Source organism: Pyricularia grisea, chromosome VII (genome assembly GCF_004355905.1).
Source record: "Pyricularia grisea strain NI907 chromosome VII, whole genome shotgun sequence".
Taxonomy (NCBI): Eukaryota; Fungi; Ascomycota; class Sordariomycetes; order Magnaporthales; family Pyriculariaceae; genus Pyricularia; species Pyricularia grisea.
This window is the reverse complement of record NC_044975.1, coordinates 3,584,662-3,608,680: the sequence shown is the minus strand read 5'-3', so window position 1 is coordinate 3,608,680 and position 24,019 is coordinate 3,584,662. Positions and strand designations below refer to the sequence as shown.

Here is a 24,019-nt window from a genome sequence, read left to right as displayed (position 1 = left end):
GTTCGGTGCTCCAACTTTTTTTTCTGGCCTGAAAATTCCCACCCTGCAGGGAAGCCCCTGTCACAGATGACTGCGGTCCCACTTTAGAGTCCTCGTCCAATCATTGGACCTTAAGCTTAGCCCAAGTATCGCGCTTCCGTGATCGAGAATCGGGATTAGAATGCTGGTAGAGGTTTTGCGATTCCAAAGATTCGACCATTTTCGACCAGACTTGCCAATTCACCAATTGCTCGTCATCTTTGCAAAAACTTTCACTACATAATATTCTAGAGCCATGACAACTGCTCTCGCCGCATACCGCCATCTGCTGCGCGCAGCAGGAGTTGCCTTTAAGGGTCAGTCTAACAACTCGCCTCTTTCTGCCACCTACGAATCTGAGGTAGTTTTTGGTCCGCATTAGCTAACCCACGGTCTGCCTTAAAGGAGATGAGCGAGTCCTCACTGCGGCTAGGCAGCAAATGGCCGAACTGTTCCGCCAAAACGCATCTCTGCCTTCGGACCAGCGCGAAAGGGCTGTCAAGCACGCCGAGGAGGTTGCATCTTTCTTGAAACAAAACCTGGTCCAAGGCAGGAGGACCGATGATGGATCGTACAGTAAGTTCACTTGGCTTCTTACATCACACTTCACTTGCTGACCTTTGGCCTGCGAAACAGAGCTACAGATTCACGACGAGACGGAACGTGGAGACAACGACACCATAAGGCTGGGAAACAAGAACATCAAGATTGACGGCAAGACGTGCAAGGATACCTAAAGGTGTTTTCGTTCCGAGATATCTGCTGGGGTGAGAAGCTCGCCGTGTGTTCAACTTAGATCCCTTCGGCATACTGTACATTATGATACTGTCCATGATACCCATGTATAAATGACTGTACAATCATCGCCCAGTCATTGAAACTTAACCTTGGTTGATTTTCCCTGTATATATTTAGTCCTCTAACGCCATATGCTATGCCAGTGTGTTTTTGAACGTGGTCGGAAAACTAGAAGTGGGTGTTTAATTTCCTGCTAGACTTGCATATTGCACGTCTTCGGCCCCTGGAGGAGCAGCCACAGGCGCACTATCGTCTGCTCCTGCAACACCTCCAGCATAATCATCATCGCCACCGCCCTCGCCATGACGGCCTCCCCTTCCACCAGCACCACCTCTTGAACCTCTGCTGGAAGCCCGAGTGAAGGCGCTACGCCCATCCCTCAACATCTCCAGCCTCTCCTCCCTGTTCATGGTGCCAACCGCCTTGGGTTTACCCCAATGTACCCTAAGCGGACACCCTGCAATGACCGCGCGGCCCTTGCACTCCATGGCCGCATTCTCGGCCGCTTCACGCGTTTCGTAGTTGACAAACGCGCAGTGTGACATGTGTGAGCAGACCAGCGACTTGATCTTGCCAAAAGTCTTGAAATGATCGCGGACCTTGTGCTCCGGCAAATCGTCCTCGACGCCGGTGACAAACAGCGAGGTGACGGTCTTGTCGTCTGGTGGGAGCCAATCCTTCTCGGTTGGTGGGAGTTGTGCCGCGCTGGGGAATGCTCCACGTCGCCCTCCTCGACCGCGCCCACCACGAGAGCCACCACCGCCTCGCCCAGTGTACGCTTCCGCCGCACGAGAATCCCGCGTCCGTATCGGGCCTGGGCCACCAACGCCCGCTCCAACCGCCGGGTCGCCTCCAGTCCTGCTTGGTCCTCCGCGTCCCGAGATCAAGTTACCGTCCTCATCCACGCCCCTCCCTTTCCTGAAATAGGGTTTACTCTGCGCAAGCCGACGCAGTAGCTCCCGCGCCTTGTCGTCCGTCTTCTCGTACTCCTCAACGCCTGCCTTGCCATCCTCGATGGCCTTTTCGTTGTTCTGCGCAAAGAACTCTCGGTTGATCTCGCTCTGCGGGCCGGGCGCGACCATCTTGAGCGCGGCGTCTCTGACCACGATCGGCAGTCCAAATGATAAATCGAGCATGCAGCCTTGGCAGCAGTTCTTTAGGCGCGCGCATGTGAGGCAGATGTTGGTGCGCTTCTTGCGGCCGTGAGCACGATCGGCCGACCAGCTGAAGACGGTAAATGGACGCGTGCACAGTTTGCACTCGGCGCCATAGTCTTCCTTCATCATCTTGACGTATGGATTCTCTGGTAGACAGGACTCGCAGACGGAAGGGAAGTCGGTCGATTCCCAACCGGAACGGTTGAGGTCTTGTTTTATTTGTGGAGGCATTGTAGCTTGATTTGTTTTGTGGTGATCGCCGCAGGTAGTCAATGATACAGGATTTTCCTGCTCTTATTTTCGATGCGACACGCTTTTCTAATCCTCAACGAGGCTGGCAGACTCTACTTGGTAGACACAAATGCTCGTGGTCGCGATAGAGAAGTTTGGGAATCGTATGATGCACTTCGCGAGTGGTGGAGACGATGATCTAAAGTCTGGAAAGTGTACTGCTACTGTGTGCTGCGTAATGCAAGGGGCAAATATATTTGCTTATGTCATCCAATTCGCATCACTCAAGGTTGTCTGTACATGTGGGTCTCGTGGCAAGCTGTCAAGCTAATCTGCACACAATCTTACTCGCTCTATTGGTCAAAGCCACCCACCACCGCAAAAGGTACAACATGCGGTGGGGGGACTCAAACACGCAGGAATCAAACCCAGGTCGCGCAGCGACTTTCGCAGACGCCAGATCACATGATCCCAGTACATTCATTCCGCAGAAAGGATTGACGGTAGCTGGCAAAGGGCAGGCAAAGGCTAATTGAGGTCCCCCACCGCCACGAAATTTTTCTACAACTGATGGAGCTACCGCGAACAGGTCCATTGCAGCTACAGCTCCAGAAAAGTACATAATATAGTTGCCCCTCCTATGTCTATTTGGGGGCGCACAAACCTACCAGAAATATATCGTGCTGTCTCGGAGAACCTTTAATGAGGTACGTTAATCACTGAATAATAGATAGAGACTTGGAGGAAAGCCGCGGCTGTTGAAAATTCAATTGTAAAATTAGGAGGGGAAATACATTTTGCGAGCTGTCGTAGTCGTATTCGTACACCAGCAGAAAAAAACCAGTCTTACTCAAATAAGAGACAATACTCGCCCACAAACCCACCTAGGTAAGGTACCCATGTTCGATCTACGTGTAAAGCCAAGCCAGCGACGTAGTAGTAAAAGGGTCGTCCGGTAATTTCGTGCTCCCCGTCCCCTTTCTGGGAACTCCACTTGTTCTAAAATATCATCTAAAAAGCTGCATGTGATTTCCCTACCGTGTTCGTCTTCTCCAACCCATCCCTCCTTCCCTCTACTTCTTTCTAAAATCTACTTTCTTCTACTTCAACACACCTTCAACTTGATCTGTTGTCTGTTGTCATTCCAACTACAACACGCTCCTTTGCAAACAAACGTCCTCAACGACAATACCCCTCTACCTTACACCGCAAAAATGGGCGCTCCCAAGCAAGGCCTCGAGAAGGAAGACAAGAAGCGCGATGCCGAGTTCAACAAGGCGCTGCACGGACAGTCTGCTATGGCTGCAGGTGGCATTGCTGCCATGTTCTCCAAGGACAAGGATGCCAAGAAGCTTGCTGTAGACGAATACTTCAAGCACTTTGACAACAAGACTGCCGCAAACGAGACTCCTGAGGAGCGTGCTGTAAGTTGTCCTCTGCAGACCGCCATTACAATGCATGATTTGGTCGCCTAACATTTGCAAAATAGGCCAGGCAAAAGGAGTATGCCACCCTCACGAGGCACTACTACAACCTTGCGACAGACATCTACGAGTACGGCTGGGGCCAGTCCTTCCACTTCTGCCGCTTTTCACACGGCGAGTCGTTCTACCAGGCCATTGCCCGCCATGAGCACTACTTGGCGCACCAGATTGGCATCAAGGAGGGCATGACTGTTCTCGATGTTGGCTGCGGTGTTGGTGGACCGGCCCGCGAGATCGCCAAGTTCACCGGCTGCAACACCGTCGGTCTGAACAACAACGACTACCAGATCGACCGCGCTACACACTATGCTAAGCAAGAGAAGCTGGACAGCCAGCTCCAGTTCGTCAAGGGTGACTTTATGGTATGTTCCCCAAGGTTTTGCCCCTGACCAATCCCCATTCACCCCTTACTCACCGCCATGTACCCCGCAGCAAATGTCCTTCCCCGACGAGTCTTTCGATGCGGTCTACGCCATCGAGGCCACAGTGCACGCCCCCAAGCTTGAGGGTGTCTACAGCGAGATCTTCCGCGTGCTCAAGCCCGGTGGCACCTTTGGTGTGTACGAATGGCTTATGACTGATGATTACGATAACGACAACCTTCACCACCGCGACATCCGGCTCAAGATTGAGCTTGGAAACGGTATCTCCAACATGGTTCCCATCAGCGAGGGTGAGGCTGCTATGAAGGCGGCCGGCTTCGAGATCCTCAAGACGGACGACCTCGCCCAAAAGGGTGACGAGCTGCCCTGGTACTGGCCTTTGGCTGGTGACCTCAAGTACCTCCAGTCCTACTTTGATCTGTTCACAGTCCTGCGCATGACCAAGTGGGCCAGAACCTGCCTGCACGGCATGGCCGGTGTGCTTGAGACGATCGGTGTTGCTCCCGCTGGCACCAAGAAGACCGCCGACGCATTGGCAACTGGTGGTGATGCTCTTGTTGCTGGTGCCAAGGAGAACATCTTCACGCCCATGTACCTGATGGTCGGCCGCAAGCCTCTTAACTGAGCGGACACTTGTAGTGCGGTGCAGGACGGGATTGGTGTTCATTGAACCGGATGGGAGGTCGTGCTGAGCCCATCCTGGACTACTTTTTTGGAAAACTAATGAGGATTATATTATTGATAGCAGTAGCACTTAGCGGAGCAGCGCTTCGACCTTCATAATAGCAGAAGACCTGCGAAATAAAAATGATTTGGACGTCTGGTGGAAAACCAACTACGCTAGCAATGGCGCCGATAATGCTTTTTGAGTGTCCGTATCAATGTGTTTAGTGCAATATCCGTACTCGGGCGGGTCAATTACGGCTGTCGCCTGATAACGACGTGGCTATTCAATTCATGTTAGCGATATGGAAGTTGGCTCCATGGAAAGCAATCTCCCCACTACGTCGTAATCACCACCCACCACCCAATCTTTTGCTCTCGAAATTCATTTGATTTTGAAAAATTCTGTACCGATGTATGGCAATCTTCTTCATCAGATCAGATGATAGCATCGCCTTCTAGAAGATTTCACCTGTACGCAGTACAGATATTGGAGTGCGAGGCCCACGAACCTACCACTAGAAAATGTTGCGGACCCTGACCCTAGCAGTGTTTTGGCAGAACATCTACTACGCTAGTCCCTTTTAGGCTTAGCTCCAAGCCAGTCCCAACAAGTCCAACTCAACTGGCTCAGGTACATGCAGCTAAAGGCATTAAGACATCAGCACGGACGGAAGTAAACGGGCAGCTCCACGCCGCAGCTCCGACTCGCGAGATCGAAAAAAAAATTGCCTCGACAATTTGCTTGGTTGAGCTTCCATCAAACACCACAAGCTCACGACTCATCAAGCAATCCCGACGCTCGTCTAGCCCCTCAATTGACTGTGTTCAACACTCGCCGGGCAGTCGATTGATCTTTTGACATCTTTGACTTTTTTTTCTCTCTACGGTCTTTTCTCACAAACCCAGCCGCCCACGAAAATGTCCCGCTACTTGCGACCGGCAGTCCGTATGGCTGCTACGGCAGCCCGCGCCCCGGCACTCAGATCTTCGACTGGCACGTCGTCATTAATAGGCTCGCAAAGGTCTGCTGCCTTCCGCCCGGCAGTTTCGATGCAGCAGAGGTGGGCATCGTCGGGAACCAAGGAGTACACAGTCCGTGAGGCGCTCAACGAGGCGCTCGTCGAGGAGCTTGAGGCCAACGACAAGGTCTTTGTCATGGGAGAGGAGGTCGCTCAGTACAACGGTGCATACAAGGTCACCAAGGGCTTGCTTGATAGGTTCGGTGAGCGCAGGATTATCGATACCCCCATCACTGAGATGGGTTTCACTGGTCTGGCCGTTGGTGCTGCCCTCAGTGGTCTGCACCCTGTCGTAAGCAGAGCCCCCTAAAACTATCCCCTTTCTGCTGATGCGGGAGCTCGAGCAGCAGCGAAAACGAACGAGTCGTTGTGGCCAGGAAACTCACTAAAGTCAATGCATTAAACCGCAGTGCGAATTCATGACGTACAACTTCGCCATGCAATCTATTGACCACATCGTCAACTCGGCCGCCAAGACCCTCTACATGTCCGGTGGTATCCAGCCCTGCAACATCACCTTCCGTGGCCCCAACGGTTTCGCTGCCGGTGTCGGTGCTCAGCACTCGCAGGACTACAGCGCTTGGTACGGCAGCATCCCCGGTCTGAAGGTCGTCTCTCCTTGGTCGGCTGAGGACGCCAAGGGTCTGCTCAAGGCTGCCATCCGCGACCCGAACCCCGTCGTCGTCCTCGAGAACGAGCTCATGTACGGCCAGAGCTTCCCCATGTCTGAGGCTGCGCAGAAGGACGACTTCGTTATCCCCTTCGGCAAGGCCAAGATCGAGCGCCAAGGCAAGGACCTGACCATCGTCACCCTTTCGCGCTGCGTCGGCCAGTCGCTCGTCGCGGCCGAGAACCTGAAGAAGAAGTACGGAGTCGAGGTTGAGGTCATCAACCTGAGGTCCATCAAGCCCCTTGACGTCAACACCATCGTCCAGTCGGTCAAGAAGACCCACCGCCTCATGTCGGTCGAGTCTGGCTTCCCGGCCTTCGGTGTTGGTTCCGAGATCCTGGCCTTGACGATGGAGTACGCCTTTGACTACCTTGACGCTCCTGCCCAGCGTGTCACTGGTGCCGACGTGCCCACTCCTTATGCCCAGAAGCTCGAGGAGATGAGCTTCCCCACCGAGCAGATCATTGAGGAGCACGCTGCCAAGATGCTGAAGCTGTAAATGGTGAGGCACTTGGTGGTTTGGAAACGAATAAAGGCAGACCTGATGTACGAATAATCCAATAACTTTAACCGAACAAAGCCAACGGGCGCGTACGTGTTTTTTTTCTGCCGAGAGGAAAGAAAATCTAGCAAAGCTTTTTAGCAGTCAACTTCCTTGACACAATTTTTTTTTTTTTTCTGTCTTGTTCTTTAGGGGGAAACTTATAGACACGCATTTTGCCCTTTGCATGGCGGGCTTGGCCATGTTTGTATTCTAAAAACGCACTACCGGGCAGGCGGTGTTTCCATGTCAAGTCCAGTCTTCTATCTTGAGCGTCTTTCTACTAATTTGCGTACTAAGTCTCTTTTTTCCCGTACCGGGTCCTACATCCACAAGGGTTGTCCTATGTTTGAGCAGCTCATTGGACGAGTTGACAGGCAATGTGGTACGGTATCTGGTGGGACGAAAAAAAAGTAACATCCGCACGCATGTTTTTTATTCGTTGACTTACTTCAAATGAACAGTCTGCCTTAGTCTTCAGCCGCAACTAAAGAGAGTGAGTATACTTGACGATCTGCGGACGAGGCTAATCGTCTTTTCCCAGCTCTACTGGCCTCGCAGTCACAGTATATATGTAGGAAGGAATTATGTTGTTTTCATACTTGACAATTGACAGATACAATAGAATACAGAGGTTTTACAACAAAGGGAGGAGTGAACCCCCTTTGTAAACCCAGCACCTTGGCCATTTCTCTTTTTCTCTCTTATCTCTTTTTGTTTTCCTCAGAAGATGCCAAACCCGCCTAGGTTCAAGAACCCAGCCCAGGGCCTGTCGCCACCGAACCCAAACGGCGTGCTGATGAAAGGAGTGTGGATGTGGTTGATGCGCGGCCTGCCGTCGTCGCGGCCGTCATCCCAATACCTGTCGCCGTTGGCCCTGTCGTCCCGGTACCGATGATAATCCCGACTGCGGCCGCCCTCGTCCCGCCAGTCGCGTCCGTTGACGGTGATGGACGGACCACCGGACCCTCCAAAGCCGAATCCCCCCGTGCCGATGTTGATGGAGACGTTGGAGTAGTCGCGGACGCGAGAGGAGGATGTGTTTTGGTAGTCTGCGTCGTTGTAGGAATATTGCTGCTGCTGCTGCTGCTGTCTTTGCGATCCGGCCCGAGGTCTGCTCTGCGGCTGGGGCTCGCTCGGCTGGCGTCTCCTCGTGCCCTGGAACGGACCCTGCGGCATCTTGGGAGAGGTGCGCGTCTGCGGGGCCTCCTTGGGAGGGGTTGGCGGACGCTGTTGCTGTTGCTGTGGTTGTTGTTGGGACCGTGGTTTTGTAGTGTTGGCGGTAGCGCCGTCGTTTGAAAAGTAGTAGCTCGGAAAGGCGGATGCGACAGGTTCTTGTCGGCCGCTAGTGTAGCGGGATGACGATTTGTTGAAGTTGTTCCTGTACTGGCCGCGAGCGGCGTTGTCGTCGTCCGAATAGTCCTGCGGCGGCGTCGGTGGGGCGCGCGGCTGCTGGGCTGCTGGTGGTGCCGGCGGTGCGGACGGACGGGGGAAGGGGGATTGGCCCTTGCGGACAGATAGGGCTCTGTTTTGCCTGTCCATTGTACGTGTGTGTTTGTTTGTGTATATATATATGTATGAACAGGTATGTATCGCACTGGTGGCGCGTCTCTGGACTGTGAATGAATAGCTTTGCTGTTTGTCCTGCTAGGTGGGAAGGTATATTATATATCTTTTAACAAAACTAATCGCTTACTATAACTGTCGCTTTCAGGAATACTCGCAGGGACAAAAAGGAAATCTACAAGAACTAATATTGGAAAATGGTCACAGTTCCAGGAGACGTGTCGGGCTTTTTTGTAACAATGAGAATCTACAAAAATCACATGAGTCCAAAACGCCAGAAATGCCATCCGAGAAAAAGGAGAGACCACAAATCGGCCCATAGATGTCCAAATATTGGCAAAGGGTCGGTCGTGGTGTCGTCGGAATCGAACGATGCTCAACGGGGGGTTTGACGATTTGCGTTTCAGTATTGCCGGGGAAGTGGCGTGGTTTTTTGGGGGGTTTTTTTTTTCTTTTCTTCTAATAACATGTATGTCCTTACCTTGCTGGGTACGTGGGTGTGGAACGTGGTCTGGAAGAATTTTTGACGATCCGGACGAACTGGTATCAAGGTTGGTATTACCTTGGTGGAATGGAGAGGATCAATTCCTTCGCTACCAGTGCCACTGTTGTGTTTCGCGACCGGACCACCTGCATCCAGCCAACAAAAGGTTCTGGGTCGGAAGTTGATCTGAAGGATGGTTGCATGCGAGAATAAGGTAAGGTAAGGTACGGAGTAGGTACCATCGATGTTGCGCCGACAGCTCCAGCGCATGCAAAGCCATCTTAGGCAGGGGTTGTGGGGCATTAGGTCCACGCTGGGCGGAGCTACTCATTTCGTTCCTGAGTATTGATTCCTTACCTAGACGAGACAGAAACATAATAATACTGAACTGGAATTTCTTGCCGGTCACTCGATCAACCGTGTTTTTTTTTTTTTTTTTTTTTTTTTTTTTTTTTTTTTTTTTTTTTTGGGATAGAACCTCCCGACATCCGTGGGCTCTTGTTTCTGGAGCTTGCCCCGTGATAATTTGCGACATTAATTGATGTTTGCCTCAGTTATCAGAGAAACTCCCTGAGCGGCCTCATCCACAGACAGCAAGAAAAGGCAATCAAACCTGCTAGCCAAACGTATCCCATGTTACCTCACAGACACCAAGCAGTATCGCTGATCAAGATGCATTTTCACGGCTTACAAAAGCATACAAATAAATTTTGTATCAAGACTATGCACAGACGCTATGACTGTTTGATCACCACCTCCCACTACCATCATCGTCGTGCGGCGCGATCCTTGACGATGATTGAGTAATGTCCTTTTGCACCATTATACCATTCGGCGGTATCTCACTCTCTACTTCACTTCCTTTCCTTCTAGAGTCGCCGTTCCCACCATTGGAAGTATAACTCGACACCCTGAACATGACAGCTCTTACGTCGGGCCGAAGATCGGCATCGGGTGGACTCTGCAAAGATACCGCCGTCGCTCGCTCATCGTCATTCCCATGAAGCCTTTCATCGCCTCTGCTGCTGGTGCTGCTGATTCGCGCATCGATGCTTCCCAACACGCCTGTCTTGCCGTCGTAGAGCTCATGTCTCGACGAGACGGTGGTCGACCGCGGCTTATTTCGAGTTTGTGGCTGTTGGCTTTCGTACATCATGCCCCCACCAATAGTGAGCTGCGGCCCGGTGCCCGACCCCATGCTTTCCGGATGGGACTGGTCGGATGCTTCGCCTTGCGAGCTGCCAAAGGTGCTGCGTTTGATACCGCACTTGCGGGCGAAATACTGCAGGGAAGGACGCAATGTTGGCAGGCAGGCTGAGATGATGCCGGCCGACATTTCTATGGCCGTCCAGCCTACCGTCGGCGCTAAAGTGTAAGTTGGGTCGTTTTCGTCGTAGGTGAAGAGGACCGTGGTGCGGTATGTTGATGCGAAGACGACGCTAGAGGTGTGGTTTATTAGCTTTGAATCATTCCTTGCCCTTTGTGAGACGTGACTTACAAGAAACCTAACCCAAAGGCAAACGTCAACCCGATTTTGTCCATCCGACGCAGCTGAAGATTCCAGACCTGAGTGAAGGGGATGGCTAGGATGGCCATGTCGGTGAGGATAGTCGAGACGGCGTTGGCGATCCAGGTGGCGACCTGGTTGATGCAGTGACCGGGGATCTGTGGGTACCACAGCTTCTCGACGGGGACACAGATGAAGATGAAGATGAACATGATTGTGAAGCCCCAACAGACGACCAAGATTCCGATGCCGATGGAGATGCGCCTGATGATGTTGGTCTGAAAAATACGAATGTACATGAGCAAGAGGCTGATCTTGGTCCAGACTGTTGTTGGAAATGTTGAGAGACCATGTCAGCGGTTCCGTTACTACGAAAGGAAGATTTGCATCAAATCAAGGCAACCTACCAAGGTTCCACGCATAAAAGATCTCGGCTACAACGAGCCACTTTGCCATAATGACGATGTTATCCATCGGCACCTTGTCGGCGTGGAGTCCCATGCCGTTACTGTACATGGCAAAGGCAAAGCTGACGACCATCAGGTTCCAGATCAGGCTGAAGATGATGGTGTAGTCGTCCCACCACAGCCGCTGACGCTTGAGGCGTCGACTCAACAGGCGCATCCCGACCGAAACCACGGCGAGCACATTGACTGAGACCTCCACAGCCACGAACCAGGGCCGAATGGTTTCCCGATTAAAGCCCGGAAGACCCGGGAGCTTGGATGGAGTTTCTGCCATGCCAAGGCGATGGCTTCCTCTTCTTCTTTTTCTTTTTGTGGGTGCTGATGTATGTGATCAAGCTGTTTCTCCGTCTCAACGCCGGTCTGTCGTTTGTGTGATGCGGCTTTCTTGCGAAGAAATCGGAGCCGACAGAGTTATCCTATGGGCCATTGGGCACAACAATCGCTCCACAGGCCTGAACCCTTCACAACATGAAAAGGCGGGGGGAAATGCAACAGATGGGCAAGGGGTTACAAAATGACGCGAGTGACGATAGGTTTCTCTCCCTGGGAAAAAAAGAAAACTTATTCCCTAGCGTATCACGGAGTTCACACTGCCAAGAGGCACGGTTAGCATCTTGATATATAAATTTGCATGCCTCCTTTCTTGGGTTGACAAGCTCCGATTGGCTACCTCGTTTTTTTGGCAGCTTTGTGGCATTGCTTGTCACCGTTCTATCCCCTAGACTAGACAAGTTGTCTCGTCCCATTGTCTGTTTAGTCTCGGATACAAGCTGGTGGGCTTGGCTCGAGTAACCAAACTAGAACTTAGTCCGGACGAGCTTATAAACACCTTCAAAATTTCCTCGGCACGCTTACTCCGCGAGGCTAGCCTCTCTGTTGGTGAGATCCCCATCCCTTCAGAAAAACAAAAAAAAATATTATTAATCTTTGGGCTACGTTACGCCACCTAACACTGGACAGACCAAGCCATGATACGTTTTTTGTTTGCTGTCCTGGGCGGGGTAAATAAGATGGGAGGCTAGGGTAAGACATTTATTTTTACATATAAACAAACCAGACGCCACTGGGGAACGGAACTGGGACATGTTGCAAACGCTTGTGACCTTTTGTAAAAGCTTATTCTTTCTGGCGATGGGTTTCCAGACTGAACCAACTTCCAGTCACTGCCCCCCTTTGGCTCAGGTGTTGCTCGCCCTTGTCTTTGCTGTTACCGACTGCTACAAACTTTTTTTCAAGTAAAAGGAACACCGACGTCATTATGGCTCACTAACACGTCTTTATATTGACATGGACAGTTTAGTTGTACGGAACGTGGGGCATCACCGAACTTGATCTTCTTCACCTTGCACAGGAAAATGGTATTATTTACCTGCTGACTACTGCCCCTCCACGGATTGACGTCTGTTGCTACCGTCGGGGGGCGGATGGTTAGCTCACTCGCCCACAAATTACCTAACATGGAGATGGATTCTGTCTTGTCCGGGCTCCCATTCGCCAAACTGGGAGGACAACAACTGGAGAAAGAACACACGTAAGGCGAGCATAGCGGGGTGAAACTCAGCATCTCTGCTTTCCGCCGGGCTGGTCTGGGAATGCAATTTCACGATCCTTTTTTTATTGGCGCTCTATCTGTCTTGTACATACAAACCTGGTAAATAAAAAGATCAAGGCAGCTGAATTTGGCCTGGAATAAATAACTCAACCCAACGATACAAACGGGCAGAAAACTGCAGGGGAAAAAAAGGGGGGGCTACGTAATGGCGGCGCAAACCACCATCACCGTCCCGCACCTGGGCGGCATCACAGCCGGCTACCGGCTTTCCGAGCAGCCGGTCCCTGGAAAACCGGTCCTGGTGCTCATCAACTCAATGTGCACGACGGCTTCGCTGTTCGACGCGCAGTTCGCCAGCAAGGCGCTCACCGACGCCGTCACGCTGCTGGCCGTCGAGCCGCTCGCCCACGGCGCCACGCGCTGCGACGCCGCCGGTCACTACACGTACTGGGATTCGGCTCTCATGGCGCTCCAGGTCATGGATCGGCTCGGCGTGCGTGAGGCGTTTGCTTTGGGTACGAGCCAGGGAGGTTGGATTGTTGTTCGGATGGCGCTTTTGGCGCCGGAGAGGGTATGTTTTTTTTTTTTTTTTTGCGTTGCGTTTATAGATGGCTATTTCTGTCCGTGACCAAGTCACATATGTCAATCGTCAATCTAGACAAAGCACCGCTGACAAGAATTGATAAATGCACAAAACAACCAAAACAAAAAAAAAAAAAAGATACTCGGCCTCATACCCCTGGGAACATCCATGGATAGCGAGTCGTCCTACTCCCGATCCAAAGGCTGCTGGGACCCGCGCACAACCCTGGCGCCTTTCATGGAGGCATGGTCAACGACGGAGAGCACTCCCGACTTTGTCGTCGACGACGCATGGTGCCAGGCGGTGGGCAGCCTCGGGTTCTCGGGCGCCGTGGCCCCCGAGACGCTGCAGTTCTGGACCGACACGCTGCGGTCCGTGTACCGCGGCGACCGCGGCAGGCGGATGCTCAAGATGGCCCTGGTCAACCTGGTGGAGCGCGACGGGCTGCTTTGGCGCCTGAGGGACGTCGTTTGTCCCGTCTACTGGCTGCAGGGGACCAAGGACGTCGTGTTTGGTGTCGAGTTGTGCAGGGAGCATGTGGAGCTGTTTGTGAAGGCGGTCGAGAGGGATTTGGTGTTTGTCGAGGGTGGTGGGCATTATTTAAACGCTACTAGCCCTGAGGAGGTGGAGGCTGCGGTTTTGAGGATGGTTGCCAAGTATGCCGTTGGTCGTGGGCTTGAGAAGGCTAACATCTGAAGGGGGTGAACTGGGATTGCATCATGTTCTCTTTCACTAATCTGGGGAATGAAGTTTCAGACACATTATTATTAGCAGGGTACTGTTTTTTTTTTTTTTACTTGATAGCTCAGGTTACTTGTCATTGGTTTGCCTGCCTCAAGCATCGATACCCGACATGCATCATTTGTTCGAGGCGATTTGTCTTTACGATCATGTCTATTGTCAGTGTTGAATGGGACGATAGTCAATAAGAAAAAAATAAATAGTTGAAGGTTAGTATTCTCGACGTCCATTTAAAGGACTTTGTGTCTAGTTGCTAGACCCGCTAGCTGGATTCCATGGATGGGGAAAGACTTACCTTTGATCTTGTGGCGATATCCCCATAGCCGTTATTGCCGTCTTCCAATAGCCCTTATTTTACTCTTAGCGTCAGCAGGCACGGAATCGCCAATATTCCACCCCTCGCCACGAACGGAAGCAGGAGGAGGAGGAGGACCACCAAACTTGGCCCACCTACCTGAAGACGACGACTCCGTCTTGTTCACGTCAACCACCAAATTCCCCTCGCTCTCCCTTTCTTCCGCACTCACCTTCATGCCATCATGCACAGTCGCCGCTAGGCTTCCCTTCTCAGGCTTCTCAAGTCCCGCATGTCCATCGGGGATCGGGTCTCGAGGCGGGAAGTTTGCGGCCAAAGTGGCGAGGACGCCGTTGCGCGCGTGCTTGTGCGCCATGACGCGGTCCCGGGCCGCAAAGTCGGACTGTAGAAACTGCGCCGCCAGGTCCGGATCGCGAGCCAGGGATGGGTGGAAGGTGAAGGGTGAGTCGGCGGGTTGGAGGTTCTCTGGGAGTGGGAGGGAAGACATGGTTGGTTTTGGGGGAGTTACGGCCTGTGATTGATCTTTTTTTTTGTCGCCGGTAGTTAGCCACACATAAGTTGGGGGTGAATACTTACCTGGGGGTTGGCGGTGTACACTGGGCTTCCAAGTGTGACACCTTTGGATGGCGTTTTGGATGGTAATTCTCATTCCATGGAGGGCTGTAGAAGCGATTTATTTATCCGATATCATCAATGCTGTAGTTATTCAAATTCATTATGCATTCTTTCGACGTTTGTTTCTTTGTTCGACTATAGCATTGTTCTATTGGCAAAGACAATCTGGGCTATTTTTGCTACTTTTTAACATGTCGACAAAGAAAAATAGCGCGGCACTTGTTGTTTTTGAACAATGACAAAACACACCCATGCATGATGAACCGTGTTATTTGATTGATTATATGACAGCATCTCTGTTGAAGTTGAAGCCTTTCCGCACACAAAGGGAAAACCCCAAATTGCGTGACTGGCCGGGCAGGGGAGTTATTTGGCGGAACAATCTACAAGCAATGGGTGGGAACTGCTCATATAGAACACGGAGCCACGAGATTCCATGTCCAAAACCATACCACCAGATAGCTATTTGAAATTTGATCTAGACCCTCGGCCCTTTACTCGTAGAGACTGAGCCTGCCAGAACAAGGGAAATTTGTAATATCGAGTCCCAATATCAACGATGTCGAACGGGATGGCAGCCGGTAGCGAGCTCCATAGTGTGGGGGCTCACAATATTAAACAACACAGAAATCAGACACATCGAAGACATGCAAGCCCGAGCTTGTACGCCACCTTGACTATCAAGTCAACGATAACACAGCTCAACCACACTATGTACACCTCACTGCAGCTCCCGCTGCTACTCTTCAGCGGCGCAGCTGACCTCGGGTCAGCCGCAACCCTATCCAAGCGCCAATCTGAGCCGAGCAACATACCCTTTGCGCAGTTCACCACTCCCGCTTCAACAAACATCAACTTCCGCTTCGCAATCCCCTCGACCGCCACCGCCAACGCACCCTTCGACATATTTCTGAAAGTTAGGGCACCTAACGCCCAGCCCTGGGCGGGCATCGCATGAGGCGGCAGCATGACGTACAACCCTTTGCTGGTGGCGTGGCCATATCAGGAAGACGTGGTGGCCAGTAGTAGATATTCCGCGTAGGTTCAGGCTCTCCGTATGCTTCGGTGTGTTTTTTTTTTCTTTTGCTCCTCCCGGGCTATAGAAGACATACTTCGTGACCATGTCTCTTGTTAAAAAAATAGAACAGAACCAAATCCGACCCTTCCGCCTACCCAGACGCTCACTATCGGATCATCTCGTCACACGTCAACGCCACCCACTGGGAGGTGGCCAGTGTGTGCTCGGGCTGCAGCCATTGGAGCGAGGTGCCGGGCGAGCCGGTGCTGTCTGTGCCGGTCGGGGGGTCCGCGACGCTGGCGTGGGCCGCCAGCACCAGGTCCATCCCCAACACGGCCAGCAACACGTCCGCCACGAGCTACCACAACAACGGGGGTTTCTTCTTGGTTGATCTCGGCGCAGCGAGGGTTGACGAAGAGGAGTGGGCGCGGTTGGTTGCTGAGGTGTAGTTGGATGTGGCTTTGATTTCTAGAGTGTAGACCATTGAGGTTTGGTGTCTTTTACTTGGTTCATGCTTCAAAGTGAGGGAAGATATGACTTCACTTGAAATAAATGATAAATCTGTTTAGAGATATATGTGCAACTTAAATAGGTGGTTTAGTCATGTATGCTATCTAAAGATGATAAGAGATCTACCTGTTCTAAAAGCCAGAATTTATTCCAAATAGTCCGGAAGTTTGTCAGTTTTGTTTGTTTGGCATGGTTATGTACATTTAATTCACTTTCATTACAATCCGATTTGTCACGCATGATGATGTTGCACATATGCAAAAGGACAAGTTGTGCTTATATTAAATATGATTTTTGCATGACAATGACCGAAAACCAGTCCAGTCAAAGTTCTAGGAAAAAATATCCCAACAACCTGTTTAGGAGTGCCGGGTATGGAAAAGATGTTCTCCTTTTTCAAACAACCCGTGCCATTCATGGGCATAGGATGCTTATACCTTGGATGGAAGTCTAGTTATCCTGCCTATCAGCTTTTCAATGGCCGAACGTGGATATTCAAAGACGCTATTGTATTATTTTCGTGCCATGTTGCCAGTGCGATCATTCGAGAGCAAGCCATCAACCTTGTTGACCAGCCAATCAGCCGCCTCGACATCAATGTCCAGAGAAGATGACGAACGCGACGCCAACCAAAGCCGCCATGACTCCCAGGACAGCCAGCCACGATGCCAGGTCTGGGACAGGGCCGTCTTCCTCTGCTCTCGGACAACGTCAGCCAGGAGGTCGTCGAGGCTGACGTAGTCGGCCGCTACGGTGTAGGTTGACATGGTTGATGTAAAGATGTGGGGAAAGGGGGAAAGCAAAAGAAAGACAAGTAGTACTCACTAGTCTATCTGGAAACTGCGCACTGATGACTTTTACTTGCTTTCGGTTTCCCGCAGTGTTTGGTTGTGGCTGGAAAAGGTTGAAACGACAGTGGTATCGAAGGGGTTTATATGTATTTATTCATGCTAAAGGACACCCGATCAAAGAAAGAACAATGGGCGGAAACATCCATAAGAACATAGGCCACTTGTAAGTTGTAGCAGGGTCAACAATGAACAGAGGCTGTCCCATACATAGAGTGAATGAATTGGCTCCAAAGAAAGGTGTCATTGATAGCTTCTTTGTCTCAAATATATTACACACAATACAGTCTGTTTCAAGTAACATGCGTATCTGAATGCCCTTGAACTTTCTTGACCAATGAGAAGAGCAAATTAATAACGACACGATGGAAAAAAACATAGGCTATTGACGCCATCTGCGTCTATAGTGGCTCTTTATAATAACAAGGCCACACTCCCTTGTCTCTGGAGATGCAAATCCGTGCAAATCTCACAATTTCTCATGCCAAAACTCTTCTTTTCCTGTTTTCCCTCAGATATTTCAAAGCCTGTTGGTATCTTCTTCATGGAGGCTTCTCCCTAGAATTATTGCACCCTCACACTTTGATTCAGTGCTCAACTGACATAATCAGACACTTGCACCTGCATACAGCTTGAGCCAGCAAAAAAGTCAGGCAAGACACAGAATGATTGGCTTTGCCCCCAGCTTTGACGAGCCCTAGTAACGGGGGAAAGCCCTCTCATGCAGCGCCATCTCGTACGCGCTCCGCTTCGAGTTGAGCTTGCGCGCCACGTAGTCCAAGTCCCGGCCGGCCTCGTCGAGCTGCGCGGCCGTCATCCCCTTGAACTGCTCCAGGTAGCGGGCGCGAAGGCGGTACTCGTCGTAGTCGTAAGCGCGCGGGGGCGAAGATGATTGAAAGCGGGCGGCATTCAAGTCCTCGTCTTGGTTGATAACACCGTCCTGCTGCTGCCGGCGCTGAATGATGTGTGCAGGGGACTGCAATTGCACTTCGTTGTGGATGGACTGGTTGACTGCAGTGTGGTGCTCGCTTAGGGGAGACGGGGCGGGGGCCCGTCGTAGTGCCTCGTTGAGGCGGGTGTGGGCGTCCTCTTCGTCGTTGTAGATAGGTATGTTGGACTCGATGTCGATGGGGACGTTGTCGGCGTGGCTCTCGGAGTCATCATCCTCGGAGGCTTCAGAGTCGCCGCACGTGGAACACACAGCAGAAGAGGAGGCGACCGAAAAGGAAGATTTGATAACATGATCATCTGTTTCGATCTTTGCAGGTGAAGGAGCAGCGTCATGCTCATCTTCATCTTTGCTATCAGTTGTATCGCCATCTTCCTCCTTGGGAACCGGAGATGCCACTCGACACATTGCCAGTCTCAGGCGAGAGCGCACGCGGACCAAAGCCTCGTTCTCATCTTCGTCACTTTCGGTGTCGTCACTGTCAGATGAAGAGTCTTTGCTGTCATTGTCGACATGCTCGCTATCTTCACTGTCATTAATATCCGACGAGCGCTCTTGGATGGACTTGGTATCGTTGCTGCGAGATCCGGTATCATCTTCTCCAGAGGAACTGCCATCCTCGCTTTCAAGCTCGGAATTAGCAACATAACCGTCACTCCAGGAGCCAGATGATGGATAGTGGCTAGCAATCTGTTCTCGCAGGATTTTGAGGTCTTCCTCCCGTCTCTGCTCCTCTTGGCGCAGCACAGTGATGGATGGTGCGGCTGTGGAACCCTGACGACCGGAAACTCCTCGGGCGGTAACTTCATCCTCTTGTCTTGTTCTAGAGCTGTTCTCAATCTTCGGAGCTGTAGGCGAGTATCAAATGATTAGCTTTATACTCTTTATCCTTCGTACGCTCGACATAGGTTCAAGATGGATGCCACTAACCGATGCCTATCTCAGTCCGAGCTTTTCGACTACGAAGCTTGGCTGTAAGCCTTGAAGCCAACCGTCCGGCTGGAGATGAGGACTGATTGGTGGTAGAGGGATATGGTGGAGAGGGTGGCAGATGCATGCCGTCGTCCCAGGCTTGGGGATCACGGCGGCGGCTCATGGCTTGAGTGTTGCGCAAAGTCAAACGGACTGGCGAAGCCGACTCTGATTTGATACTCGCGTCTTCTTTGACTTCTTCCTCTAGAGATGGATGGAAGTATGTTTTCAAGTCAGGTTTTGCTCACTTTGGGCGTGCCAAGTTCACGTCTTCATCAGAAAGTCAGAATAGAATGACTTACTGATACTGATCGGCTGCAGCACCTGACGACGTCCACCACAAGTCTTCGACCTCTTGGCTGTATTGAATGGTGCGCCCTCGAGTTCGTCGGCGCTTCGTTTATCTGAAACCTGAGCCTGACTTCGCGTCCGCATCCTGCCGCCACTGGCGGAAAATATGGTGGTCATATTGGATGAATGTGCATGTGTATGCGAGAGTTAATCAATATGAATGCAACATTGAACTGCAAGGCACGAATAGAAAAGTCGAGGAGGATGATTTGAGAATGCTTGCAAAAATGAATATCCGTAGTGCTAAGTTATGCGTTTGTTGAATGAGGTAAAAGTTGGGAGAGGGGAAAAAAGTGAGTGAGTGAATGAAAGATGAACAACAGCTGGGCAATTTGATAGTGGGGCGTTCCGTTTGCATTCTCCTTTTTCGCTATGAGATCAGATCCTGTTCACTTCCGTCTCAGAAAACAATTGACTGTAGTAAGAGTTCCAAGCCATACTTTGCAAGCAAAAAAAAAAAAAAAAAAAAAAAAAAAAAAAAAAAAAAAAAAAAAATTGAAAAGAAAATAAAGCCACACCCGAAAGATACGTCAGGGATTGCGATCAAGACCGGGCCTTCTCTGCCTCCTTCACCTCCTTGACTATCTCGGGATACGTCCCTTCCCACACCATCCCAGTCTCACCAAAATACTCCCCATCCATAAACGCACACTTCCGATACAGACTAGTCCCCTTGACCGACGCAGAGAGACAAATAAACGGTCTCCCCTCGGCCTTGTTGGCCAAGATGTATTCCATGAGCGAGTGGATGACCAACTTTCCCAGCCCCTTGCGCTGGTGGTCAGGCAGGATGGCGACGTCGACGATGTGAAAGTACCAGCTGCCGTTGGCGATGACGGCGCCCATGCCGACGATGGTCTCCTCCGAGGAGGTCGTCGACGTGTGCACAATGTGGCACCCATACCAGGTCCCCTTGACTGCCGCTTCGGCCTGCTCGTCCGTCACGGGGATGATGCCCGCTCCGGATCGCAGGTCCCGATACACTTGGGCCGGCGGGAGGCCGCCGCGGACGGTGTATCCTGCGGGGATGGGCGGGACTGGCGCTAGGGTTGGTGACGTATGTTCGGCCATTGTTGTTTTGTTATGACTCTGCTGTTTCTTTGCCTTTTTTTTTTTCTTTCTTGTTTTTTCTTTTTTGATAGTTCGACGGTTGAGTTGAATCAGATAATGTTGGAATACGGGATATTTGGCAAGAATTCGACGTTGAAGGACACTCCAGGTGAATGCTTTAATGACGTTACTCGGGGTACGTTGTGCTTATGGTGCCAGTGCTCCCACCGATATGCGGAGCTTGATCCTGCTCGGCCCAAGCTTCGGCGATTCGGACTTGAAACATGTGAGCAACTGCAGCTATGTCACCTCCTAGTCATGACAAAACAGGGACTGGAGAGGAGAAATTATTACTTTTATTGTTTTTTGTTCCTCGCTGTTCAATATATACTATTTTAGTGATATAAGACTGTGTCAAAAAAGAAGACATTCCATCTTTGAAAGTCATGGCGAAGTCGTAATCTTTGCCTTTTGTCGCAAATCCAAACAAAGGCATGTCTGGCCCTTGGACGTATAATGTGGTATCTTTTTCCCCCCTCATATCCAGCAGCGGCTGGTACAAATGTGAAACCTTAACGCCATCTAACGCCCGATTAAAAAAAAAAAAATGAATACTGCACCCTGTCAGTTTCCCGAATTCCGAAAAATCAAACGCCGTTCAAAGAATCTCAATATTGGAACAAGGTACGTTCAGCACCACTGCTGCTGCTGTTGTTGTTGTTGTTGCTGGACTCTTTGCACACCGGCGGCTCCATTCATGACCAACATCTCGAGCCCATCGACCTTCCCCCTCAACCCGTGATTCTCGCGGGCCAGGGCACGGTTCTTGCGCTCCAGGTGGTTGATGTACTCGGTCGCCTTGCTCAGGATCGTGGCCTTGTTGAGCTTGTGCGCGGGTGTCAGGCCTCCGAGGTCTTCCTCAAACTCCTGAGGCGATAGGACACAACGGCTGCTGCTGCTGTCATCTGGCGAGGCGTTTGCCTCAAGGCGGTGGACCATGACTCGCAAGGCCGGGACGGCATCGCGCAGGGCCGAGATCTTGTCGTTGAGGTTGTTGCGGTAGCGCTTCTCGATCATGTTGTGGGCCGTCTTCTTGGGCGGAAGGTGCTGTGCCGGCCTCGGGGGTGGAGATGCGGAGCTGCGCGGTGACGGCGACGCGCTATAGGTGCTGCTGCTGCCTGTGGACTTGCGCTTTGTTCCACGTCTGGTGGACACGCTGAGCTCTGGCCGGGAGGCGTGATGGTTGGTTGGGGGTGGGTTTTGGGTCCGCGCGAGCTGAGGAGATGGAAATAATGGGCCGGTAATGGTGTCTGGGAATGCCGCCGAGTCGCCAAAGGGGACATTGTCGTCCGGTAAAACTGGGGCAGCAAGATCCATGGGGTCTATTGAGGGGCTGACGGAGGAGATGGAAGTTAGGATGGGCGAGTCGTCAAAGGACTCGGTCTTGAAGATGTCTGGTGATGAGAGAGAGTCGAACGAGGTCCAGTCGTTGTTGTTGTTGTTGTTCTCCAAGGTTGGAGACGCCAGTGATTCCGAGTTGAAGTCTGTGGGAAAGTAATCCAAGGGGGCAAAAAGTGCCGATGGAGAGTAGTCGTAATCCTGGGCCATGGTGCATGTTAGTGCATGATTTGCTGGGGTATTGCATAGATGGTATTATTTAGGCTGACCGACCTGTTGATCTCGGACAAGGTATGCGGTTGAGAATGGGTCGAACGGTATTGTTGAACTCTTCATCAACATGCCGGACATTTTGAGGTAGTGTATGGGGGTGGTGAGGGGTTAGATATATGATAAGGTAATGGTAATGGGAGGGTGGTGTTGTTATTTATGTGTGAAGGATTTGGTTGGTTGGTGAAGTGTTATTGTTTGTTCAAGTTGCTTTGCTTGGGGCTGGTTGGTGGTCATGTAATATTAATCCATGGTGATACCAAAAAAAAAAAACAACTTCATTCCTAAAACTTCCAAAAAGGACGCCATGATATATAGTCAAAGTTGTAATGCAAAATTCAAGCTTGGACACATGCATCTCGGCTGCTGGTCATGGGTGCAATGGCTGAGGACTGTGTGACTGATGTGTTTTTGGAGGGCTGAGAATCTGCTGGTCTGACGATTCTTTTTCGTACAATCGAATGATGGCCGGCTTTGCCAGGCGCATTAGGGACCCGCATTTTGTTTCCATTTGGCGACTGAGGACGGGAATGGAGGGGGCGGCTCACAGGGGGTTACAGCGCGAAACCCCATTTCGACGGCCGGTTCCGTCTGCCGAATACCTGCAGTTGGCGACTTGCCTACTACATTGGTGGATATAACGCCGACGTACTGTAGTAACGGCCAAAAGAACTTCCCCTTGCCAGTGATTTGCCATTGAAGAGCTACGCAAGGTACTTAACAAGGGTTGGGTCACTTGACTGTAGGCAAACAGGTAAATTTTCGACTTTTCTTATTGTTTCCATTGGTTGAGCTGAGTTGGTTGGTTGCCTTTCTTCCATTGCTGTTGGCCGACATGCTTGTCGAATCTCGATGTGCCAATTGTCCTGACAGACGTGGTCCAAGGGGGGAAGGTCCTCCTGCTTTCTCTTGCCTTGCCTTGCTGCTGCTACCTGCCCTGCATTGTGTGTGCACTTACTTTACCTTTACCATCTTGTTTTGATGAACCGGCAAAACTAAATCCTCCCCCCGCCCTCAAAAAGAACTTGCATCCTTAATCTTGGCTGTAAGAGGGGTCTTGTGTCAATCGCGGAGAATGCAAAGAATCAAAGAAGAAGCCCAGAGATCATTTCCCGGGATACGACATACGAGGAATGCCAATATTTGAGTAAATCCATGCCGACTTTTCGAGAGTCAATGTCAAAAATGGCCTGATCGAACGAGCTCTGTCGGCTGCGCCCCACATAGATTCCTAGAACACACCACGACTGGCACCATTGTTAGCCCCACTTGTACCGTTACGCTGAGGTTTCCTGCAGAAAGGAACATTGTTTCATATCGCGGGTTATTATCGTGGGGACGAAAGTTCGGCCTGGAACTATTACGGAGAGAGGTAAGGTATGATGGAGAGGAGACGGGAACTGCGCAAAGATACAAAACGTAACTTCTTGGGTTGCAGGTTGCAACCTTCCTTGCTGAGTGCAGCCGTTCAGCCTTGGTATTTATTCATTTTTATGCATGTTTGGCAGGTCTAGACTTTGCCGTGACAATCGGTATTTCATTTGAAGAAACTGTCAAATTACCTACCAACCTACCTACCTACCTACCTACCTACCTACCTACCCAAGCTGCCTTGGGCGAGGTACCTTAGTCATGGTATATCTTTCTTTCGCTTGGTGCTTCCATTCGCTACCATTCATTCCAATTTATCGTCTGCCTCCCTCTCGGCTGATGCCGTTGGTCGGGCGGGCGGATAGGCGACAAACCAAGGACATATGGCCTAGGCCGTAGGTGAATTAACTGCGGGCCAACTATTAACCTGGATCGGTGCCAACTCGCCTAGTCATGAATGACATGGACACAAACTCCAAGCCAT

The 24,019-nt window shown here is 51.2% G+C and overlaps 15 protein-coding genes across 15 annotated transcripts; 7 read left to right on the top strand and 8 right to left on the bottom strand.

Annotated features, from left to right (window-relative positions):
* Window positions 1-185: 185 nt before the first annotated feature.
* PgNI_11041 (uncharacterized protein) lies at window positions 186-2,372 on the top strand. Its single transcript, XM_031131015.1, has 3 exons — window positions 186-335; window positions 424-594; window positions 655-2,372. Exons 1-3 carry the CDS (start codon window positions 275-277, stop codon window positions 753-755), a joined length of 333 nt encoding a protein of 110 aa, XP_030980289.1. The 5' UTR covers window positions 186-274; the 3' UTR covers window positions 756-2,372.
* PgNI_11042 (uncharacterized protein) lies at window positions 999-2,204 on the bottom strand (the record flags this gene model as incomplete). The annotated part of the gene is made up of 1 exon (XM_031131016.1): window positions 999-2,204. One exon carries the CDS (start codon window positions 2,202-2,204, stop codon window positions 999-1,001), a length of 1,206 nt encoding a protein of 401 aa, XP_030980200.1.
* Window positions 2,373-3,175: 803 nt separating the features above from the next.
* Window positions 3,176-4,903, top strand: PgNI_11040 (uncharacterized protein). Its single transcript, XM_031131014.1, has 3 exons — window positions 3,176-3,628; window positions 3,694-4,050; window positions 4,121-4,903. Exons 1-3 carry the CDS (start codon window positions 3,419-3,421, stop codon window positions 4,694-4,696), a joined length of 1,143 nt encoding a protein of 380 aa, XP_030980198.1. The 5' UTR covers window positions 3,176-3,418; the 3' UTR covers window positions 4,697-4,903.
* A 565-nt stretch (window positions 4,904-5,468) lies between these two features.
* Window positions 5,469-8,430, top strand: PgNI_11039 (uncharacterized protein). The gene is made up of 2 exons (XM_031131013.1): window positions 5,469-6,048; window positions 6,167-8,430. Exons 1-2 carry the CDS (start codon window positions 5,656-5,658, stop codon window positions 6,923-6,925), a joined length of 1,152 nt encoding a protein of 383 aa, XP_030979765.1. The 5' UTR covers window positions 5,469-5,655; the 3' UTR covers window positions 6,926-8,430.
* PgNI_11038 (uncharacterized protein) lies at window positions 7,691-8,509 on the bottom strand (the record flags this gene model as incomplete). The annotated part of the gene is made up of 1 exon (XM_031131012.1): window positions 7,691-8,509. One exon carries the CDS (start codon window positions 8,507-8,509, stop codon window positions 7,691-7,693), a length of 819 nt encoding a protein of 272 aa, XP_030979764.1.
* Window positions 8,510-9,752: 1,243 nt separating this feature from the next.
* On the top strand, window positions 9,753-11,098 carry PgNI_11037 (uncharacterized protein; the record flags this gene model as incomplete). The annotated part of the gene is made up of 3 exons (XM_031131011.1): window positions 9,753-10,389; window positions 10,628-10,817; window positions 10,952-11,098. Exons 1-3 carry the CDS (start codon window positions 10,172-10,174, stop codon window positions 11,096-11,098), a joined length of 555 nt encoding a protein of 184 aa, XP_030979772.1. The 5' UTR covers window positions 9,753-10,171.
* On the bottom strand, window positions 9,766-11,265 carry PgNI_11036 (uncharacterized protein; the record flags this gene model as incomplete). Its single annotated transcript, XM_031131010.1, has 3 exons — window positions 9,766-10,456; window positions 10,516-10,849; window positions 10,932-11,265. The coding sequence occupies 3 exons, from the start codon at window positions 11,263-11,265 to the stop codon at window positions 9,766-9,768; spliced, it is 1,359 nt and encodes a 452-aa protein (XP_030979771.1).
* Window positions 11,266-12,748: 1,483 nt separating this feature from the next.
* PgNI_11035 (uncharacterized protein) lies at window positions 12,749-13,822 on the top strand (the record flags this gene model as incomplete). Its single annotated transcript, XM_031131009.1, has 2 exons — window positions 12,749-13,114; window positions 13,265-13,822. 2 exons carry the CDS (start codon window positions 12,749-12,751, stop codon window positions 13,820-13,822), a joined length of 924 nt encoding a protein of 307 aa, XP_030979770.1.
* A 371-nt stretch (window positions 13,823-14,193) lies between these two features.
* PgNI_11034 (uncharacterized protein) lies at window positions 14,194-14,670 on the bottom strand (the record flags this gene model as incomplete). The annotated part of the gene is made up of 1 exon (XM_031131008.1): window positions 14,194-14,670. One exon carries the CDS (start codon window positions 14,668-14,670, stop codon window positions 14,194-14,196), a length of 477 nt encoding a protein of 158 aa, XP_030979769.1.
* Window positions 14,671-15,357: 687 nt separating this feature from the next.
* Window positions 15,358-15,756, top strand: PgNI_11033 (uncharacterized protein; the record flags this gene model as incomplete). The annotated part of the gene is made up of 2 exons (XM_031131007.1): window positions 15,358-15,396; window positions 15,433-15,756. 2 exons carry the CDS (start codon window positions 15,358-15,360, stop codon window positions 15,754-15,756), a joined length of 363 nt encoding a protein of 120 aa, XP_030979491.1.
* Window positions 15,757-15,765: 9 nt separating this feature from the next.
* PgNI_11032 (uncharacterized protein) lies at window positions 15,766-16,265 on the top strand (the record flags this gene model as incomplete). The annotated part of the gene is made up of 2 exons (XM_031131006.1): window positions 15,766-15,836; window positions 15,947-16,265. 2 exons carry the CDS (start codon window positions 15,766-15,768, stop codon window positions 16,263-16,265), a joined length of 390 nt encoding a protein of 129 aa, XP_030979768.1.
* Window positions 16,266-16,838: 573 nt separating this feature from the next.
* PgNI_11031 (uncharacterized protein) lies at window positions 16,839-17,093 on the bottom strand (the record flags this gene model as incomplete). Its single annotated transcript, XM_031131005.1, has 1 exon — window positions 16,839-17,093. One exon carries the CDS (start codon window positions 17,091-17,093, stop codon window positions 16,839-16,841), a length of 255 nt encoding a protein of 84 aa, XP_030979767.1.
* Window positions 17,094-17,871: 778 nt separating this feature from the next.
* On the bottom strand, window positions 17,872-19,563 carry PgNI_11030 (uncharacterized protein; the record flags this gene model as incomplete). The annotated part of the gene is made up of 3 exons (XM_031131004.1): window positions 17,872-18,971; window positions 19,054-19,299; window positions 19,398-19,563. 3 exons carry the CDS (start codon window positions 19,561-19,563, stop codon window positions 17,872-17,874), a joined length of 1,512 nt encoding a protein of 503 aa, XP_030979766.1.
* A 426-nt stretch (window positions 19,564-19,989) lies between these two features.
* Window positions 19,990-20,517, bottom strand: PgNI_11029 (uncharacterized protein; the record flags this gene model as incomplete). The annotated part of the gene is made up of 1 exon (XM_031131003.1): window positions 19,990-20,517. One exon carries the CDS (start codon window positions 20,515-20,517, stop codon window positions 19,990-19,992), a length of 528 nt encoding a protein of 175 aa, XP_030980291.1.
* A 669-nt stretch (window positions 20,518-21,186) lies between these two features.
* PgNI_11028 (uncharacterized protein) lies at window positions 21,187-22,571 on the bottom strand (the record flags this gene model as incomplete). The annotated part of the gene is made up of 2 exons (XM_031131002.1): window positions 22,168-22,571; window positions 21,187-22,095 (listed from the first exon to the last, which is right to left on the bottom strand). Exons 1-2 carry the CDS (start codon window positions 22,243-22,245, stop codon window positions 21,187-21,189), a joined length of 987 nt encoding a protein of 328 aa, XP_030980292.1. The 5' UTR covers window positions 22,246-22,571.
* Between the last annotated feature and the right edge of the window lie 1,448 nt (window positions 22,572-24,019).